The sequence below is a fragment of the Meleagris gallopavo genome, chromosome 11 (genome assembly GCF_000146605.3).
Source record: "Meleagris gallopavo isolate NT-WF06-2002-E0010 breed Aviagen turkey brand Nicholas breeding stock chromosome 11, Turkey_5.1, whole genome shotgun sequence".
NCBI classification, from domain to species: Eukaryota; Metazoa; Chordata; class Aves; order Galliformes; family Phasianidae; genus Meleagris; species Meleagris gallopavo.
Window position 1 is genome coordinate 2,700,616 of NC_015021.2, and position 20,636 is coordinate 2,721,251.

General features: G+C 38.2%; 1 protein-coding gene across 2 annotated transcripts in view; it reads right to left on the reverse strand.

Moving 5' to 3' along the window:
• Window positions 1–20,420, reverse strand: part of PLOD2 (procollagen-lysine,2-oxoglutarate 5-dioxygenase 2) — a 32,812-nt gene extending 12,392 nt beyond the window's left edge. For both annotated transcript variants that reach the window (XM_010716386.3, XM_010716385.3), the window contains exons 1-9: window positions 20,312–20,420; window positions 18,840–18,975; window positions 13,667–13,830; window positions 12,207–12,319; window positions 10,473–10,536; window positions 9,651–9,748; window positions 8,144–8,245; window positions 4,470–4,595; window positions 2,652–2,773 (exon numbers count right to left, since the gene is read on the reverse strand). In XM_010716386.3, coding sequence (XP_010714688.1) covers window positions 2,652–2,773; window positions 4,470–4,595; window positions 8,144–8,245; window positions 9,651–9,748; window positions 10,473–10,536; window positions 12,207–12,319; window positions 13,667–13,830; window positions 18,840–18,853 — 803 coding nt within the window. In that variant the 5' untranslated portion in view covers window positions 18,854–18,975; window positions 20,312–20,420. The remainder of the gene's footprint in view (window positions 1–2,651; window positions 2,774–4,469; window positions 4,596–8,143; window positions 8,246–9,650; window positions 9,749–10,472; window positions 10,537–12,206; window positions 12,320–13,666; window positions 13,831–18,839; window positions 18,976–20,311) is intronic.
• Between the last annotated feature and the right edge of the window lie 216 nt (window positions 20,421–20,636).

The window sequence follows — 20,636 nt, forward strand, 5'->3', positions numbered from 1 at the left end:
TCCAGAACTCTGACTTCATCTAAGAAGGATCAAAATCACTGTTCTGCACATTATACCTTCCCCTGAGATCTCCTTACCTCTTCATAGGGGGAACACATTGTCTACCCAATTTCTTTAGCATTAAGTCATTTGTAACTTGTTTAGATATAATTTGAATTAGCAATTTATCATTTTCATATGCCTCTCAGTTTGGTAGTACAGCTCTAGACGTGGACTGTGAGTCAATGGGAGAGCATTCAGGCCTCAGAAAGAACTCTGACAGAAAAGGTGCCTGGATGACATGGACAGACGTTGCCACCACTATCCCAGCCAGAGCCATTGCTCCTCCCAGCAGAACTCCTATCACTATCACTACAAACAAATAAGCGTAGCCATGGAATAGATAAAGCACTAACCTTTAGTTTTGCATTTCAGGCTTAGGTAACATCACCACAATTACTACAACTGGAAGCTATTGTAATCAGATATGGGTGGGAAAGTTGTATTTCTTTTGCAACACTGAAAGTTCAAAATGCTGAGACTGAAACCCAAAACTGCCGAAGTGTTCAAAAGAAGCAGCTCAGCAGAAGCAGGAAAACACAAGTCTCCAATACTTGACATTTGAGAGAGAGACTTAATCCTCACTCTTCCTTTAAACCACATCCAAGGTATTTGCCCAACTCACAGGCTATCCCAGCCATCATTTATCAATACCAAATGGAAGCTCTGAGACACTGATGTAATGTCTTCTAATTTTCAAGAAACATACAGGAGAGAAAAAGTACATCTCAAAATCCAGCCAGCATTAAACACTAAGGTAGCATTTGAAGGAATATACACGCAAAGACAAAATACTCAATTTGCAAATAAGTTTTTTTTCTTTATATTCTCCTTTATTTTTCTTCTTTCCCTAATCCCCTTCCTTCTGTTTCTGCCTGTTTAAGCTATGCACTCGTTTGTCTATGTTGATGAATCGTAACAACTCTTTGATGGCTATGCAGTTTGGAGCCTTTTCCAAGATATATACAACTATCCAAAGCTCAGGAGAGGGCTTTTCCATATTAATAGACAACTATTAAAAGGAAATAAATAGGAAAGTAAATCCCTTGCTATTACTTATTAAATGAACAAGAAAAGCAGGCAGAAGTTTGCTGCATGGATATGGGTGGGGGGAAAAAAGGTTATTGTACTCACATGTATATTAAATGTGAAAGTCTCATTCACTAAGAACCTCATCATGACTTATCACCAGTTTTTACTAAGACAAAATGGGGAAAAATGATGTAAGAAGAAAACCGAGTAGCTACATTATATACTCAAAAGTATTCTTCTGAAAACAAACTGCACCTTCAATGCCCAACTTCTCTTTTGTTAATTTTCAACTCCAGGCACTGAATTGCATTAAGTGTTAGCTGTATTAAAAAGATAAAAAAATAGCTGCATCAGATAAATACCTTTTAGCATGAAATGTGCCAGTAAGAATACCAAATTCACTCTAAACCTACTAGAAATAAACTAAAATCAGTTAATTTGGAGAAATAGAGAATACATGTCGGAAGAAAATAAAACAAAATTATCAATTAATGTGTGGAGAGACACAGGCGAAATAAATATATCAATGTCTGCAAACCAAGCCATTAAAAAAGATTTGAAGAATCTCTGTTACAAAGCAACTTCTGTTGCAATATTAGTGAGCAACAAGAGAAGGTGCATTGGAAGCTATCTGAATTGAGGGCTAATAATTTGCTTTACTGGAACTGCCATTGTCATGAACATCTAAATTTTGAGCTAGATTTTCTGAGGAAAAAAGTAATCATTCCAGAGAAGCTGATGATGATCAGAAGGCTGGCCAAGCAGAGCACAAGTGAAAGGAAGTTGCAGATGACCTGATTTTGTCTTATCCCAGCCAAAAGGAAAGGAGCAACTGTTGGTGACATCTACATTATTCACATATAAGATCATACTTAGCTTTCTAAATTAATAATTTTGGGATGATCTCATCTCATACACATTACACTTATTTCTACTTCAAATAATTTGTGAATGGTGTAGCTAACTGCTCAGAGTTTACTAAAAATAATGTTTTTTTGTTATGTGAGTGGTTGCTTCTGCTGGGTAATATTTCCTAGAAAGGCTATGGGAGAGGCCAGCCTGGAGCCCAGCCAAATTTCAGTTTCCCAGTGGCTTCCGAGCAACAAAACCTTGTACAAACAAAATTCCAAGAACACCAAAAAGACAAGTCCCTTCTCTCAATTGATGCCATGCTATACTCTTAAGCTCTAAATACAACAAAAAATGTCAGATATTTTAATATATATTCATGTTTGTGCTGAGTATAATGTAAAAATAAACTGGCATCTCTTATTTCTTCAGTCTGTTCCTGTCTATGCCTTCATCAGAAGTCAAGACTGTTGACTACTGAAATAGAGAAGTCCAACAAGGAGATGTTTTCCTACAAATAACCAATAGCTTTTTTATTAAACAGAAGCCATAAAGTACTCAACAGTAAATATTTTATAGCCAGGGCTTGTTCTAGACAAAAGCTTTCACTTCTGAACTTTAAGATGTGAGACTATTAGTATTTAATATGCAAAATAATATACATTAAAGGAAAAAAAAAAAAAAGTGTTAGTGGATGCACCATTATAAAGGATTTAAAAATCAGAAATTACATTCCCATGTTCCGGGCTTCTGCTTGACTCAGATTTTCTTCAGGTCCAACAATTTTTATATTTCTGATAATGTTCTTGGCTTTTTCCCAGAATTTCTTGATGTGCTTTTCATGGTAAACCTCCTGTAATCATGTTAACATTGTTTATAGTGAATGAAAAGTACAAATTGCTGTGAATCATAAACACAGTGTCCAAGAACAAATTGTATTCTATCCTAAGCAAACAGATGGTAAGCAGTATTTGAAGATAATCCAGTATAGCTATCATCAAAAAAATCGAGTGCTTCAGTCCAAAGTTTTAGCAAGAAAACCCAACACGTCAGCAGTAAAAATCAAACCTGTACATCCAGACCAGTTATGCAATTCACAAACTGTTTGTGCAGCATTTTATCATGATACTTGTTTTACAAACATCAAACTCCATCCTCAACCTCACTGGCACAGAGAGATTTTTATGTCACTCCAGAAGGGCTTTAGAGACAAGGGAGTTGCCACCTGTGGTGTCCAGCTAGAGGACAGCTGTGCAATGCCCCAGCTCCAGACCACAACTCCTACTCTATTCTCCCTAAGAAGAGAGCAGCCAGTTGGAAGGAATCATTCAGTGCTACCAAGATGGTCAGGAATGAAACCACACTCAAGAGTTGCTTACAATAAGGAAATTTAGAATGTCATCAGCCTTGGCTAACAAAGTAGACAAAACAACTTGGTGGTATCATTTCTAGAAGCAATGATGGTGGCAGAAGAGGTTGAGATTAGAGTTCAGTTGTATTCGTCTATTATCTTGCTCTAAAGTGATAAAACCAAATCTTATTTTTTCAATCAACTAAAAATGCTGTACATTCATCCTCTCAGAAAAATAGTCCCAGTGGTTGTCTCTTTAATTTCTCATTACCCTACCCCTAATTTAAGGGATCTCAGTAGTATACAATGCTTCCAGACCACTGTCCTCATTGTTAGGCTTTGCTATAACAGGTAACTTCATAGTAACTAAAGGTGATGGTTCTTTCCCACCTATAATTAAAAAGCTATTCAGTCTTACATTCATTTTGAACATCTTTCAACTTCTGGCTGAAGCAATGAAACCTAGCACAGTCTACAATTCCTATCTGCAGATCATATTTATGTCTTTAAGAACTCCTTTCCAAAAGGCATTGATAACTTTAAAACTCAGCTCTGCGTCTGCTCTGCTCTGTTACTCAGGACTGTTGTGCTATGTTAACAGTGTTGTCTGCCTAATTAAAAAACAAAATTCTAATTTTTTCCTGACATTCATCTTGCAACCCTGTTTGTCCATGAGACTTGCACATATCTGTCACCTCACTCATGTAAATAGTAATACTGATGCATGTCACTAGTGAAGTATTAGTATCACCAGATCAAATTAGCAGAAACCATTAAATATATTTCAAAAACCAACTAATCTATACTGCCATTCAAGACCTATCTGGCCACAATGGTCTTTTCCCTGGCACCCAGCAACAGCATCATAAGAAACGTAAATGGGATATCAACAACAAAGTGAAAAGCAAATCCAGTGAGAACTATTGTTATTACATCAATTAGTACTTCTCTCAGAAGCATACAGCTTAAAATTCAATTTCTAAGTAGTTTGTTTCAATAGATTTCAGCAAGTACTGACTGAACTTCATTTCACTACTGTGTTTTTTCCACTTCTGTATAATAAATTATGAAACGTTATCTCTTCCTATGCACTTAAGAAATAAGCATACAGAAAATCTGTATACTTTTCACTTGCATTTTTATTCATACCATGACTTCTATAAAATGAAGCTTTGCAGAATAGTAAAATTATACTTACATTGTTATGAATGAAAACACTGAGAGCCTCCTTTGGGTAATCCAGAGTCAACAGTCTGTCTAAAAATTTAGGTAGGAAAGGAGTGGGTTGTTCAATGAAAACACCAATTTTTACGCTGGGATATTCCTAAAAAAAATAATGATATTTTGACACAACCGGTAACTTTACTTGCCTTGTTTCTAATGCTACTTTTATTAAAAAGCAACTAATGTCATGCTGTAATAAACTTGACTGCACAGTTTTGAAATGGTCTAAGCCAACTAGGTCTGATGTGCTGTTACCCATGTTTTTGTTAATTATCTGACAAAGCAAAGATAATGGATTCAGTATCACTGGAAAACTTTTTGAATTCCAATAACAGAAACTAAGAAATTGAAGCCCAAAACTAATGTAAAAAGATGTGTAATTTTTTCTCTATTAAATATATTTTAACAGCAAAAAGCACATAACTAAATATACCTAAGAAATGCATAGCAAAATTGTTGTGGTTTTGTTTTGTTTTTGAATAACTTGTATATACATGAGAGATTTACAGGAAAGCATAGGGAACTATTTTTAAAAAGTAATTAAATGATAAAGAATATTCAAAATATTTCAGTCATTAAGACAAAGACTGCAAAAGCCTTGCACATCCTTTTATATGCACTATGCCCCATAGCTATCATAAATGAGTTCTGCATTACTTCCCTGCTTATTGATTTTATTGAGAGCTGTAATAAACTCTAACCAGAGCGTTTCCCCTTACACCAAATGAAGCCACCACTTCATATCAATTCACATCTTTTAAAATTCCTGTTTTCCATGGGTTTGACGCAGAGATCACGGCTGCTAAAACAAACTAGGCAGAACTTGTGTGTTCCTAGAATACATTATTGCATTATTTGAGACAAAGAAATTCAACATTCAAAGGTCTTTAAACCTGAACAAATGCAGTGATTCAACAAAGCTTCTTTCCCCTTCCAAAATGGACAGTCCATACAAATATCTAAGCCTACCAGGGGCTCAGAGAGAAGCCTTATATGCGTATAGAAGACTGCAAGTTAGTTTTCCTTGAGCAAGCCTATATTTGCTTGAAAAGCATCTGGATAAACAATCAGCACATGTTGAGTTTTCACAGTATCACTGTCTGCATTGGAACTCCAGAAACAAATTGGCAAGTGTGCTAGGAAACATTACAACACCAAGTGTTTACCCAGAATGCCTCTTATTTATGACTTCATCTGCAAACCCAGCAGACATGTACGCAGACAGCCCAACAACTTCAGAACAGCTGATGAAGGTATGAGCACCCACACGTCCTGAAAGCAGCAGCCGCAGCATTTGCTGGAAACTACCCCGTTGTGACTGGAGTTGGACTGATACTGATAACACTGATCACAAGTGATGAGGAAAGCAGCCTGTGCCACTGGGTTTACTGAACAAACATGCTAATAATAGTGCTGCTATCACAATTCATTCTGCATATTTTTCTAATTCAAAGCCATTTCATTATGATTTCCTGAGGAAAGAGAAGCAGGTTACATTTGGATCTGCAAATATTATAGGGGCAAGCACGAATTACTAATAATCCTCCAAAATACAGGAGCATGAACTGATTGGCTCCAATGTCTACACTAAAAGTCAAGAGTGTAACAAAAGCAAAAGTGTTTAAAGGACTAGAGTTTGACATTCCTGCAAACTGCACTGCCATTATACCTCCTTAAATTAGAGTTAATTGATCTGGAGCATCATTCCCCATACTTATAAGGAGGTGTGACTGCATTATCTAAATTTATGTCTGAATGAACAAGTTTAATCCCCAGTATGTGAGTTTATCAAGTCTGAGCTTTGGTTCTTCCCAACTGTGCCCTGGGAAAAACACTTCAGGAGCACCCAGGCTGCTCTAAGTGATATTGCATTTTCTCTGACAGATTTTCACTCTTTTACTAAAGGACATACATTCCACCTTTTAAAGCTTATTTTTTCACTAACAGTAAGAAAGTATGTGACAATTTTTGAAGAAACACGGGGCAGCACTCTGAAGCCATACTGCAAAAGAGTTGCCAATGCAACGCAAGGAGCAGTGAAGTCATCTTTGCTGCTCACATGCGAAATTTTCTACACTAGTAAAAAATCTCAGGATTTAAGCATTAGCCAAAGGAACATTAAATTTGTTGTTCAGTTTAATTTAGGCGATTAAAACTGTATTACAACTCAAATTGTCCCCAGGGAGCACCTTGGATGCTACTGCTCAACCAGCAGGGCCCAAGGTGATGCTTCTATCCCCTCCACCTTGCACATACCACCCTGGCCTTCACAGTGGGAAGTCTTCAGAAAATATTGTTACTAAACTTATATGATGGGTTGAAAAACAGGTGTCTGGCCATTGCATCTTCCTCTGATGTCAAGTCAAGGTCTGCAGGTCAAACTCAGCCCAAGATGTTTGAACAGCAGCAGCTAAGTTCATCAAGTCAAGAACCTATGTCAGAATTCATCTGAAGGAACTCAGGGCTCATAACAATTTGGCATCAACAAAACTGATCCTGACTTTCTTGTGAAAAGAGCAACAATGAAAAAGTCTTCAGGAGACATGAGCGCACCAATACATAAAATCAAATAAAGCAGTATGAGAAGGGCAATTGCAACCCCAGTGCCAGTTACATGGGGTTCTCGGCAGCCTGATCTACTGGGTGGCAAACCTGCCCACAGCAGGGAGGTTAAAACTGGATGATCTTTAAGGTGCCTTCCAACCCCAAACAGTCTGTGATTATATGATTGCTTTTTATTCTAAAGATTTCTTGTTAAGTAGCAACCAGCCAGGCCAGAACAGAAAGCGCATTCAGAAAATGAAATACTGCTTGTACTAAGAAATGCCAGAGGTAAACACTTCCACAGAGGCCAAGGAAAAGTCTCACTATTTCTGCTGGCAGAGTGAGTGAGGTATGATGTCCAAAGAATGAGCTACAGTAAGGAAGATCCATTCCAAATAGATGTACTTAAACTATACAAAAAGCTATCCAATAAATCATTGCAAGTTACTCTCCATTAATGGCTTTAAGTTTAAACTACTCCTTAGGCAACACCTTCAGATAAAACTTAACTTTTTTCCTCAGGTAAACTTTAACATATAGCTGAGAGTGCAAAAATTTTCAGCAGAACATCAGAAGAATGTTCTACCTTCAAATTAAAGATGTATGTGTAAATATATATGTAAATTAACAGGATGTGAAAGTGACTACAGTTCCTGCAATAACTTTTTGAATTTATATTCCATTCTACAAGCTCCTTACTGTCCAGAAATTGTCACACTACTTTCAGTGCCAAACAAACCACCACTTCTTTGGTGCTATCCTAAACCCTCATGACCCTCTAAGCTCTGTTCTCATTCATATCTTCACTACAGACAAGAAATGAAATACAGTGAACAGAGGATCTGAGGGCTTTTGGGGAAGGGGTTAGATTCAGCAATACTGGGGAAACCTATATTAAAATGCATGCATGAAATTATTTCCACAAGTATTGGCATTTTCAGTAAATTAAACTTCCTTCCTTATAGTTTCATATGCGAGACAAAATATCCTCAGGTGCCTACTAAACATAAGAGTGCATACCAAAGCCTTTTTGAATCAGAAATCACTACATACTTATCAAATGCTTTCAAAAGGGTTTTGCTCTTGTTTCACAAGTTTTCTTACCGTTACTGTTGACAGATCCAGCATGTCTAAATCACAAATACTGCATCCAGTTTCCCGTGTCCAAGCATTGGGAATATAATTTCCCAAGTAATTCAAGTAAATCTGGTAACAAATGAACAATTCAGGTAAATGAGATGTGTAGACAGCTGGTGATTTTTACTCTTTACAGAATTCAGGCTTAATAATTTAATGTCTTAAACCTAAAGGCAAATGACTGTATTTTTATCTAAAAAAGAAAGTAACATAAAAATACCTATCTTTTCTTATTATTTACAAGCCAGAGGTGATATCCTCCTAATTTCTACATTCAAAAAAAAAAAACAAAAAAAAAAACTAGTAAGCAGACAAACTACCAACTAAATGCATGCAAGACTTACAAGAAACAAACTACAGATCCAGCTCTCAAAAGCTGCTGTGCAAGTTTTCATGCCAAAAGATGATTCTAGTTAATTCTCCTAAATCTTCAAATCAACACTTTAAACAAAATGCAGAGACCGCATTGAAAAGCACATAGAAATTGTAAAATGCATATTTTCATGATGTATAATGGCAAACTATGCCACGACTCGAAACACATTCTATTGGCTAGTTTCTAAAGCAGCATCTACCTTCTTAACACTTTCAGAATTGGCGCTGAACAAAATGTGTACTTCTGTGGATGGACTGCCTGGGTTGCCCTGTCCTCCTGGAAGTTCTTTACTATGAGAGTGGTGAGGTGCTGGAACATGTTGCCCAGAGAGGTTGTGGATGCCCCATCCCTGGAGGTGTTCAAGGCCAGGCTGGAAGAGGCCCAGGGCAGCCTGATCTAGTGTTAAATAGGAAGGTTGGTGGCCCTGCCTGTGACAGGGGGGCTGGAGATTCGTGATCCTTGAGGTCCCTTCCAACCTGGGCCATTCTGTGATTCTGTAAGACTCTTTAGCACAGTCTGCGGCAAAAGAACAAGGGGAAATGGCTCCAAGATCAGGGAGGGTAAATTTGGGTAGGACATAAGGAAAAAGTCTTTTATAGTGAGGGTGGTGAGGCACTAGAACAGTTTGCCTAGAGATGTGATTGATTTCCCATCCCTGGAGACTTTCAAAGCAAGGCTGGATCAAACCCTGAGTAACCTGATCAAGCTGCGATGTCCCTGCTCATTGCAGGGGAGTTGGACCAGATGGCCTTCAGAGGTCCCTTTCTACTCTAAGGATTCTAAGGTTCTATGATTCTTCACTAGCTTTAAAAATTGTTTTCTGGTAATGAACAAATTAACATCAGGTTATTCACTCCTAATATCTCTTGCTATCGTGAATTTGGGAGTGGAGTGAGTTGTTTCAGCAGTGCTATCAAGTTACTGTGACAACAAAATAATGATGTAGAGAGCTGCTAGAATGGTTTGTTTACCCATGCAATTTTTATTAATATTAATTAGAAGTTAGTAGTGGTCGTAACTTTTTCAGACAATTCCATTGTTTTTGCCTGAGCTAAAATTGCTGTCTTTGCACAAAACCACGAAGAAAATGCCACTCACTTTAGTTGGACCATTTCCGAGAACAGTGATCGGTAATGTTTCATATGCAGAATTCCTTGCTCTTACTTTCCCTTCTTCAAAATTCAGATGAACTTCATCTGCAAATTAACAAGGATCATACCAAACAGGTTTATAAAAAGATAAAATTTCAGAGTTCTCTAAGTTCTTGCTGGTACTGTACATCCTATTGTTGCTGTCATTGTCAAAGATATTTATATGGAAGCTTTTTTTGGTTTTTTAACAGACCCTCAATTCTGAATGCTTTATACCAAGAATTACATGTTACATTAAACTTCAGAGTTTGCCAACAGCAGCCTTCAAAATTTGAATAAAATCTGCTTAAAAACTTACTCTTGAACAAAGGAATTTATAAATAAATCAGTTATTTTAGATATGATCTGAATTCAAAGCTGTTACATAATTGCAGGTTAAAGGTAAGGAAGGAAGCTTGTACAAACATAGCTTCCAATTTTAATTCAAGACAATTAAAGAGAGGAAATTACTCATTATTTCACAAATTATTACACATAACATCTAAAATGCAATTTTAATTACAGGAGTGAAGATGATAATTAAGTTTGTGAAAGGCTGATAGAAATTTGGTTCCTAATTTTGGAAATATTGATAGCTTCATTTATTTATAATTATTTTGTTATTTTAAAATCAAACTTCAACCAGGGGCTGAACTGGAAATCTGGTTTAGCCACCCAAATATTTCATCACAACAGAAGAGCGTATGTTTAAGGAACTGTATTGTTGGTTATGCAATTAAAGTGTTAATAACATGGTTAATGAAACACAACATACAAAACATATGCTTACCAACAGCTCCATTTAAAGTCTGGAAAATAGCACACTTGTGGTCCAAAGTAATGTTCAGGCTTTCCTGAAATAAAAGTAGCAAAGATATTGAGGTATTCTAAAAAGCCAAAGCTTTTACTGAAGTCCTACAAGATCTGCTAAAGTTACAGCAAATTAAACAGGCCAAACTACCTGACATACTCAGTTCTCAAATGGAATTCTTAGTTTTAAACTGTTACGTTTTTCCTAGATTCCTGACTTGTGCAGTTGTGTAGCAATTAATTTTACATATGCAAAAGCCTCATCTAAATTTGTAGAATAAAGACCATGACTCTTCAAAGAAACTGCAATTTAGCAGGGTAGGCTAAGTAAGAAAATCTATATCTTATTTTAGAAATATTGACAGTTCTTGGAACACCAACAAAACACACTAGCAGTTCTTAAATCAAAAATCACTGCATTTCACTGTTTCAAAATAACAGTGACAAATCTGAGTATCATGTCAGAATAGAAAATACCTTTGCTCAAAAACATATTCCTAGTACTAAATAATTAAACTCACCTACATTCACATTTAGTGAATGTTCAAAAGTTTTCAATACATTGAGCAAAAGACATATCCTTTAAAATAGATTTAAAAGCTGTTATTTAGATATGAGTACTTTGTTTCGAAACATCCAAGATTTCCTTGCATATTCTACAGTTCTGTGTATTACTGCACAGAGGATCAGTACTTAAGAAGGGTATAGAATCTCCACAGTCCTGGATGTAGCCAGTACCTTATAGGCAGTACTATGGGGATGTTTTGAACCACTGTGTAGTGGTGCACTGTGCAGAGGTACACACTTTTTGTCTAGAAGACAATCTGTTCAGACAGCTAATTACATTACTTGTGAGTTTGGTGCAGAGTCAGCTTGAGCGTCTCTACACACTGTCCTTTCAATTGCATATCTTGCATCTGACTTAACTTGCATAAAGACAATTCAAACATTTCTGTACTTGTATCTAAACATGCCCTACATCACAGGCATAACTCGACAGAGCTTAAAAGAAAATACATATATTTCAAAGACTTTAGACCTGCCTAACGCACCCAAGTGACCAAAGTCAATCTCAAAATTCTGAAATATCAGCTTCTAGAAGTCTTCTTGCATCAAAATGTTGTTTAGCCTTTTTAACCCACTTTTTCCAATACCCAGCCCATGCCTCTGATCTACTGTTTTAATGCTCCTAATCAGCACAGAGCTTTGTTAAGCTAGGGCTAGGAGAGGTCTCCCCCCACAATTTATGATGCAGACTTATTGAACATATCTGCATAAAAAGCTGAGGAGTTGAATGCAGTTGCAAGCAGGACCTGAAATGGCAACAACCCAAAATCTAAAAACTCTGGATCAGCAAGCAGTTCAGTGAAATCCTGGAAAAATGCCACATTCTCTGGCTGTCAAACTGCAGACTACATGGGACCCTCATTGAGATGAATGTGCCTAACCATATACCTCAGAGCTATTATTTCTAACAATGAAGCACAGCCTGCCTAGATCTGCAGGCAGCCTGAAACTGTATTTCAAGTCATGACCCTTCTGAAGACTGTTCATCACTCTGACAGTAGGAACCTCTGGAGAACAAACACCACTGTCAACATGGCACTCAGGAAAGAAGGAGACAGCATTCTTTTTATTTTTATCTCCTGATGTTTTATGAGGAGCAGCATGTCATTTCAAGCAGAAAGAAATGAGAAAGCCAGCCACTACCTACCCTCGCCAATGGGTCAACATAGATTTTGGTGTAAAACAGCTGGTCATCGTCATTATCCTGCAGATCCCATTGCTGCACAATACGATTTATATACGGAGCATAACCAATAAATCCTGCAATATTAAACGCACAAGTTATTTCCATAAAAAGCACTTCTCTGCCAATGCTGTCCCTCAGTCAAGGACTTCATTCAAAGTGTTTGGTGCCAATGTATGAAATTCATACAGTTTGGCTTAAAAATCTAGTTTTCTGTGATATGCATTAGTTCTGTTCTAAAGAGTTTGCAATTACAGGTTATTTTTATTGTAACATTATTTTAAGGTAAAAAATAGCAAAGAGACATGTCCAAGATGGAAACAGATATGCTTCAGATGGTCTAGAAAACTCCAAAGCATGAGACTAGGCTACTACTGTTCCCAAGAAAGAAGCCCACTGTAGAAAAAAAGCTTCATTTTCACCAGTCACTGAATCACAGATGGTTGAGATTGGAAGGGAGCTCTGAAGATCATCTAGTCCAACCTCCCTGATCAAGCAGGGTCCCTGTGAGCACATTACCCAGGGTTGTGTCCAGACAGCTTTTGAATATCTGAAGGAATCACTTCCTACTGGCAGAGAAGCCTGAAACTAATCCTGCCAGAACTACAAGTGGAATTCAATTTGAACCTGAAATGAATTATATTCAAGCCAAATCAAAACAAAACAAAAAAACCCAGACAGATTTAAAAAAAAAAAAAGAAAAGAAAAATAGGGATGATAGCCTGATAGCCTAGGCAAAGAGAGAAAAATGTGGGGACACTCAAGTCTGCAGAGTGCCTAGACTGTTTACCCAGGTAGAGGGAAGTACTGAGCTCTGTAGCAGATAAACAATGTCAGAGTCAATGCACACATGTATTAATCACCTGCAAAACGATTAACAAAGTTGGCATTTAAAGGAGACTTCAGAATTAACACTGCATTGAGATTAATGGGAGTAACCCACACTTCTCTTGAATCAAATGATCCAAGCCATGCTGAGGGGACAGGCAGTCATCACCAGCATTTGTGCACAAGGTGCAGAGATACCTTAGAAACCAGGGTGCCAACAAGGCAGGAAATTCTGTGGCCCAGCTCATAATCTGTCCCTGTAAACAGCATGTACTACCTTGTGCTTCTACCCCTAGACCAGCAACTGGGTGGTCCCTGCATAGCACTTCATTGCAAGGCATTTATGCCCCAGGCTTCACTTGATTTACATACTTTACACAGCGGCATTGCCAAAAGTACCATGGGACTTCGAAGGAAATCTATTCCTGAGAACAAAAGAGCAGACATTCAAGGGACAGAGAGTGGTAAACAGCAAATGCAATCTTCAGTGAGTTCTCCACTGTTCTTCAGGAATACCTACACATATAAATACATAAAAGAAAATGAAAGCGTTACGCTCAAGTTCAAGATTTAACATATTCACAAATCACATTTACCTCCTGAGTTCAGGAATCGTTTTCCACTCCGGACCGCAGGATACTTGTCAGCTAGCCTTTTATCTGGCCAAATTAGTCCATCTGCTGCAAACACTACTTTATGATTTGTTTCCTGAAATTTCTTTAACAATTCTTCAGGTCCTCCCGCAAAGATTACATCATAGCTGAAAACGAAGAAAAGATGTCCACTGTTGGTTTGATTTTAATGATTCTGTGTTCAAAGCAACAAATGGTTTGATTATTCAATTTTTTTAAATCATACAGACAGCCATTTTTTTCTGAAAAGTGACTTACTAAATCCTGCAGTATCATATGTAAAAATCCTAAAATCTTCTGGGAAAATAAGTCCTCAACCAATACTATTTAACCAACAGTATCCCCTTCCATTTCCATTTATTTTTCTGAGCCTTCTACATTTCTTCTTCCTTCAGAATTTTTCTACCTGAAACTGATTTTCAAGTTTCATGTATTTTGAGTAATATATAAGTATGCATCTTTAAAAGAAGGTGTTTTATATTTAAAAGGAAAAACATATACATTTGTAGATGATTTACTAGGAAACTTGGGATGATCTTGTTCCAAAACACATTGGCACAGACTTCTGTCTGACATCTCCTCAGGCATGTACATTTATTTCTCAAAATACATTATTTCTCAACACGGACTATCGTTAAACTGTGCTACATCTTCACAATATTTAAATTTTGCTTTAACTTTTTTGATGTGCTGAAGACTTCAGAAGACCCTAAACTTCAAAATATTTACTTATAAAAGTCGCCTATTTTTTATGTATTCATCAGATTTAACTCCTGATTCTCAATCACAAAGACCAAAAGTTGGAAAGGCTGATATTTAAACCGAGGAGTTATCCATAAGAGGAGGTCAGCATTAGCCAAAAGCAGAAAATGTGAAGTTTTGGCAAAGGCCATACAGTGATGGAGTAGCATGAACCCAGCGGTTCCTTGCTGTAGAACAAATTCTAAATCAAATCCTCTGAAAAACCACAAAATGAATGTAAATGATTAAATAATTTAGAGCATAAGGCTCCTTTGTTCATGCTTGAGGCCAACATATAAAAGCATTAATGCACAAAACACTTCTAGGTTCATTTCACATGGCATGAAGTGAGGAAATATTGGGACCACACTATAACAGACTAATCTCTGGCTGAAGAAACAAAATATCTGAATTTAATGGTAGTGTCTCAGCTGTTATGTTTCTGGGGATATTCTTATTTCATGCATCTGCCTTAGGTACCTAAAATCTGCAGTCCTGAAATAGAGTAGAGGAAAGGTACAGCTACCAGCTCCAAAGGTCTCATTTTTATCAAGATTTTGTTCTTGCTAAGTATTTAAGCCAGGCTAGGAGATAGGACAGCAGTACCCTACGAGCAGTAAACAGAATTTTTTGCATTGCAATGTGTTACTCAGCAAGAGTGCCAAGAAACCAACCCTTACTGCCTTCTGGTGCTTCTTTGTTACAGTTCTGAATTATTTAAAATGTCCTTTCTTCAAAGGGGATTTCATGCAATTGGACTAAGAAAACCGAACAACAGCTGGCTTACAAATGCAACGGATCTCCACCGCAGAGCAAAGCATGAGCCCTGGAGAGGAAGTGTTATGTAGTCTATATAAAGTAAGTGGGGTTCTGCAAACCTTCACTGTTTTGTTTTTCTGTAACTTTGGCAGAAGAATGTATGAAGACAAAAAAAAAAAAGAAAAATGTATTGTACATTTTGGAGCTTCCCCAGTTTTGCAAAAACTGCCTGCTTCTGCCCAAAATATACAGAACAGTACTTTCCTCCCTTTCCCATTCAGCTAGTGCAGTCTGATTCAAAGCCAGAACGGGCCTGAAGAACAAGCAAGAAAAAGGAGACAAGTTGAAGACAGACAAAAACAGAGATTTGTCTGAGGCTTTAACTTAATAGCTTATGGCAGGCTGTGCTTCTCCTCTTTGATCAGGCTAGTGCTGCTGCTGCAATGATTTGCAGCTGCAGGAAGGAACCAAACACCCCTGGAACGTTGCTTCCCAATGAGTGTCATTCTGGAAAAAAAGCCAAAGCTGAGCAACACGCTGGGCTAGCCACAGGCTCTGCTCGGGAAAGGGATATGCTACTTAGTGCAGCACAGTTCATAATACAGAACACAGCACAGAGCTCAGCTCAGAACAGCTAAACTGTATTAGCAATTATTGTAAACTTTACATACAAAGGGATATTATGCAGGGGCATGAGTCTATGAGTATGTACATTTTCCACTAATTTCTGTGGTTCTGTTTCATCAAGAAGTAACCTGCAGGATTACCCTACACCGCTCCCCAAACAGCCTCCTGCTCCTCACTGCTAGTTCTCATCTGTGGCTTTACACAGTTCCATTTGTCTCTGACAAATGGAGAACTTCTAGAGCCAAACTGAAACCTATCTATTTGCTTCGCTTCCCTACTATGTCAGACACAGCACCAAATTCCTATCATAAGGAAGATCCAATTGAGGTCTACCCCACTGAGACCATTGCAAAATGGATTCCAGGACTATCTGTGACAATTATGCACATGAGTTGTGTTCTAGATTTGAATAGGACTTTAGAATTGGACAGAGAAGAATAAGTAGAGATATATCCAGAAAGAGGCAGGTCATTTTGACAAGCTGGAAAAGCTCAGATACTCTTATTTATTCTTTGTAAATCCTTTCGATTAACTAGGAGGTGGACGGGGTAAATAAAGGTTCCACAACTCCAGTCCCATTTCCTGAAGTTCCCAGATGGTTGATGTTCAGAGTTGGAATCCACCCAGCTCTCCTCCTTTTTTGGCCCCAAGTCACACCCTCTGTGCACCCAGCGCCTTGTCACAGCTGGGAAGTGATCACAGGGTGCAGATCTTCCAGAACTGAACGTGCAACTTTGCATCTACAGCTTTATAAACAATAAAGACCTGTTACTATTTGAGCTGCAAGTTAAAGAGTTCCATGTATAAACAAGGGGGATTTGCAACCAGCAATGCAGGTCCCATATTTCATATTATTTAAGTGAACTGCTAGACCACACACTTAGTTGTTTACAATCTATTTCTACCAGAATCACACCTTAATTGCATTTTCTGCGTATCTCAAAACGGTTATCCCTCATTTCCTGGCAAATGTTTTAAAAAATGATCGAGACTTCAACAATCTTCTACAACACAAGCAGATTGCTGTGGGAGTTCTGGGTGAACAGTCACAGCACCAACCATTTCAGCCCAGTCTGTGCTGGCCGTTAGCCAGTTCAGTCTGAAACAGTCCAAAATAAACCAGCAGCTAGCTCTCACAAAAACAAACCTAATTTAAATTGTATTCCATCTGCACCTAGACACAAGCTGACCACTAAAAAAGTTGAAACTATTTCCAGAATTGCGAGTCACATAAAAAACACTGCTCAAAAAATAGCAAGAAGCTGCACAAACAGTTCGTTGTAAATTATTTGCCTAGTTACAGTAAATAAACCAGGAGATTCCTTCCACCCCCCACCAAGATTAATATCCCAAATGCTTCACAGAGAATATAAAGAAAATACCTGAAAAAGAAAGGAATTTCCTACAGATATGCTACATTTCTCGGTGTTTAAATCAATAACAAGGATTCCTGGAAATCTAAAGGCTCATTATAATTAAAACATAATGCTAGAATCAGAAAGAAAAATATTTTTTTTTCCTACTTGGAGTCTGTCCCAAAAGCTTTAAATCAACATGTATTTGGGATTATAGCCTTCAGGAACCTGGGAGGCTTGAAATGGCAAGTTTTCAAGACAAGAAAGATGATGACATCTGTACTTGAACACACATGGTCTGCTGTACTCTCATCCATCGCCCCCTCTTAGACACCCCATCCTGGAGATAATAAATTATGTTGGAGAAATTTGAGCTATACCCAAATCAATTTAAGTACTTCACCATATAGGGAAAAATACTGAGGCATTGAGATAATAAGCTAGAAAACAGTAAGATATATAAGCAGTAAGCGCTAAGTAAACAGATGATTTATCTGAGCCTCTAGTACAGATCAAAACAATTCCCCACATTATTCTCAAATACCTTTCAGGTTTCGCATGATCTCTAGAGCACCACGAGCATGTACATATTGATTTTTACAAAGTTACTTTTTCTACTTATTGAACAGAAAACTGCTAATCAAGTTAGTAAGAAAACAAACAAACAAACAAGAACGTGTAGCTCCAAACTGTATGTAACTTTTAAAGTTACAGAAGTGTAAAAATCCATTTCCCATATAAAGCTTGCTCAAACTGCTGAAGGAAAATTCAGTAGCAGACATTCCAAGATGAGCTGGTAACAGAGTGTGAACCACGTACAAGCTCCAGACCTGCCCTCACAGCCCCACATCCTCTTTGTAGGATTCCTTCAGTGACCCTAGCATGGGTGTGAGAGGCCTTGGTGGCTGCCATGAGCTGGGCCCTTAGCTGCTCTCAGCATTCTCTTGTCACACACAGGAAGAGAAAAAGAAAAAAAAAAGTAAACATTCTAAACCCCTTGTTGTGTCCCCTGCTTTCTGCAACAGAAAGAAGGCTATCTGGCCTCCAACAAGGATGCTCAGGCATAGCCATGCTGTGACCAGTAATCTGGCACCCACAGCAGCCCTGTCTCCGTGCTTCCATCTGCAGACACAGCAGGCACTGGGGGGGGCTGTATGGCACAGTGTCTCGCTTCAGCTCTCCAGCACATTAAAGGAGTTGTCTCACTGTATGCTTTCCTCAAGTGCCTGTTTTCCAGCTTCCTCCATGTCACTGTTACTTCATGGAAGGAGATCACACTCTGGTCTCTTCTGGCCATATTATTTCTGGAGCTGCTTTTGCCAGTCCCCCAGCTCCCAGCCCTCAGCCACATCCCACACTACCGCAGTAGAATGAGGGATGGATGCACGATTGCCTGATTGCCTGAAAGCTTGTCAGCTCCAACATTTTTTCACCCCCTCGAGGCAGCAGAACTATGAGCAACTCTTACATCTGTAAATCCTTTTAAAAAAGCAGTGATTGCTCCAAGCAGAATCTACTATTTTTATGAATGAAAAAAATGGGAGCAAACATTCTCAAACAAAGAGAGGGTCATGCAACTTTCAACATGTCACATCAGCTACTTCTGTGAGCGCAACTAAGCTAAAATGTAATGACAACAAGCCAGGTTTGCTCACCATTCAACAAACATTACAATCAAGTCCTCTTGATCAGCATAGCCCTGTATGCCTTCTTTCAGCAGTCGGACTTTCTGCCCTCCACCAATGGAGTTTGCCAACTCACCACCTTTCCACTCTTCACCTTTTCCAGTACCTGGAATAAGTAAAAAGTCTTTTTTTTTTTTTGCTGGTACCAAAAAACAAGAGGCTTTTGAAAGCAGACCCTTATTGAAAACAGATGTTAAAGCAGAAGCAATGCATTAAAGCACAGCAAGCCAGCATTTCCAGCATCATAAGTTTTCCATGTCTGAAGCAGCATTCAGCATGATGACATCACTGCAAAAACATGAGACAAATTTCTTAACCAAATAAGAATCAAGCAATTGCCTGCTACCACTGTTTATTTAAACACATTTCCATCAGAAAAAGGAAAAAATGAATAACGTTTCAAAACTTGTATTAGAAGAACATTCTGAATGAGATATTTAGAAGACAATTTCATCATTTTAGGAACAGGAAGTATTGAGGGATCAGGATATTACTAATACAAATTCCAAGCTCCAGTATTCCTGACATACCCCCAGTACACTTTCATACAAATGAAGGATAGATTCCCCAGTTTACAACTGGCTGCTAAAATCAGTTAAACAACATTTCTCTGTGGCCGAGTGACAATTTTACCTTAGCACTTTTGTGGGTTTTGAGCCTTTGAAAGATAAGATTTTTGGAACTCCTAAAACCTGAAAGAACTGAATTGCACGCTGTTTTAGACAAATTTGCAAAGCTAATAGGTGTATGCAGAGCCCAGGCTCCTCAAGTGCTTTAGAACAACATTAATTTTAGGAAAGGTTTTCTCAGGTTTTCAAGTTCAACAACAAAAGTCAAACTTCAGAGACCAAATCATTTCCTAATTACAAGTCAGACACTGTGGTGAGTAAGCAAGCAGAAGAATGTCGTAATACAATCTGAATTCCTGGATTTTTTTCTTTTGTAGACAAAAATTGTGTGGAAAGTTACAAGATAGCTAGGGCTTTTGCTTTTTCCCAAGGTCATGTAGAGGCCAACTTCGGTACGTGACGTATGGAGACGGGGAACAAGACACAAGAGGCTAGGAAAATCAATAGAAATGTTTTGTGCTCTCATTGAGTTACAGGGTCTTGGGAAACAGAAGGAAGCCTGCAGTTGTGACCCTCCCTCTTTCTCCACAGCAGGACTCCCACCTTGGTTAAGCAGGATGGGAACACTCACCACCTCCTGTGCCGTCAGTACAGCTTCCAGCAGCAGTTGTGCAGCTGCTCAAAACAAAAAAGTTGCACTGCAAGGCCAGACTAGATGATAAATCATGACAGAATGACTGAGGGACCTGACCACAGTATCTACTAATCTTCTTTCACTCCCATGGGAAGGTTTCAACACATTCAGTTATTACTGCACTGTTTCTACCTTAAAGGCTGTGTCGTATGACTACTTGGCACGAGAACGTACGGTACCTTCACTGTGTAGTTGAAGTGCTTTGCAGTTTGCATGAAGCGATGAAAGCCATCGGTTTCTTTAGTTGCTACAGTAAAAACTAGGAGGTTATCTGTGAGAGAAAAAGAAGGAACATATATTAAGTTTTCAGGCCACAGTTACAACAAAAGCACACTATATCAAGTGACTTCACAATTTGCCTACAGCTGATTCCAAGAGATGAGGCAAATACACTGTCATGTTATACGCATGAGACATCACCAGACAAGAAATTCTACAGACAAAGATGCTGTATTTAAAATTATCCTCAGGAAGAGGAAGCAGAGAAGTATCTGCTCTGTAAAC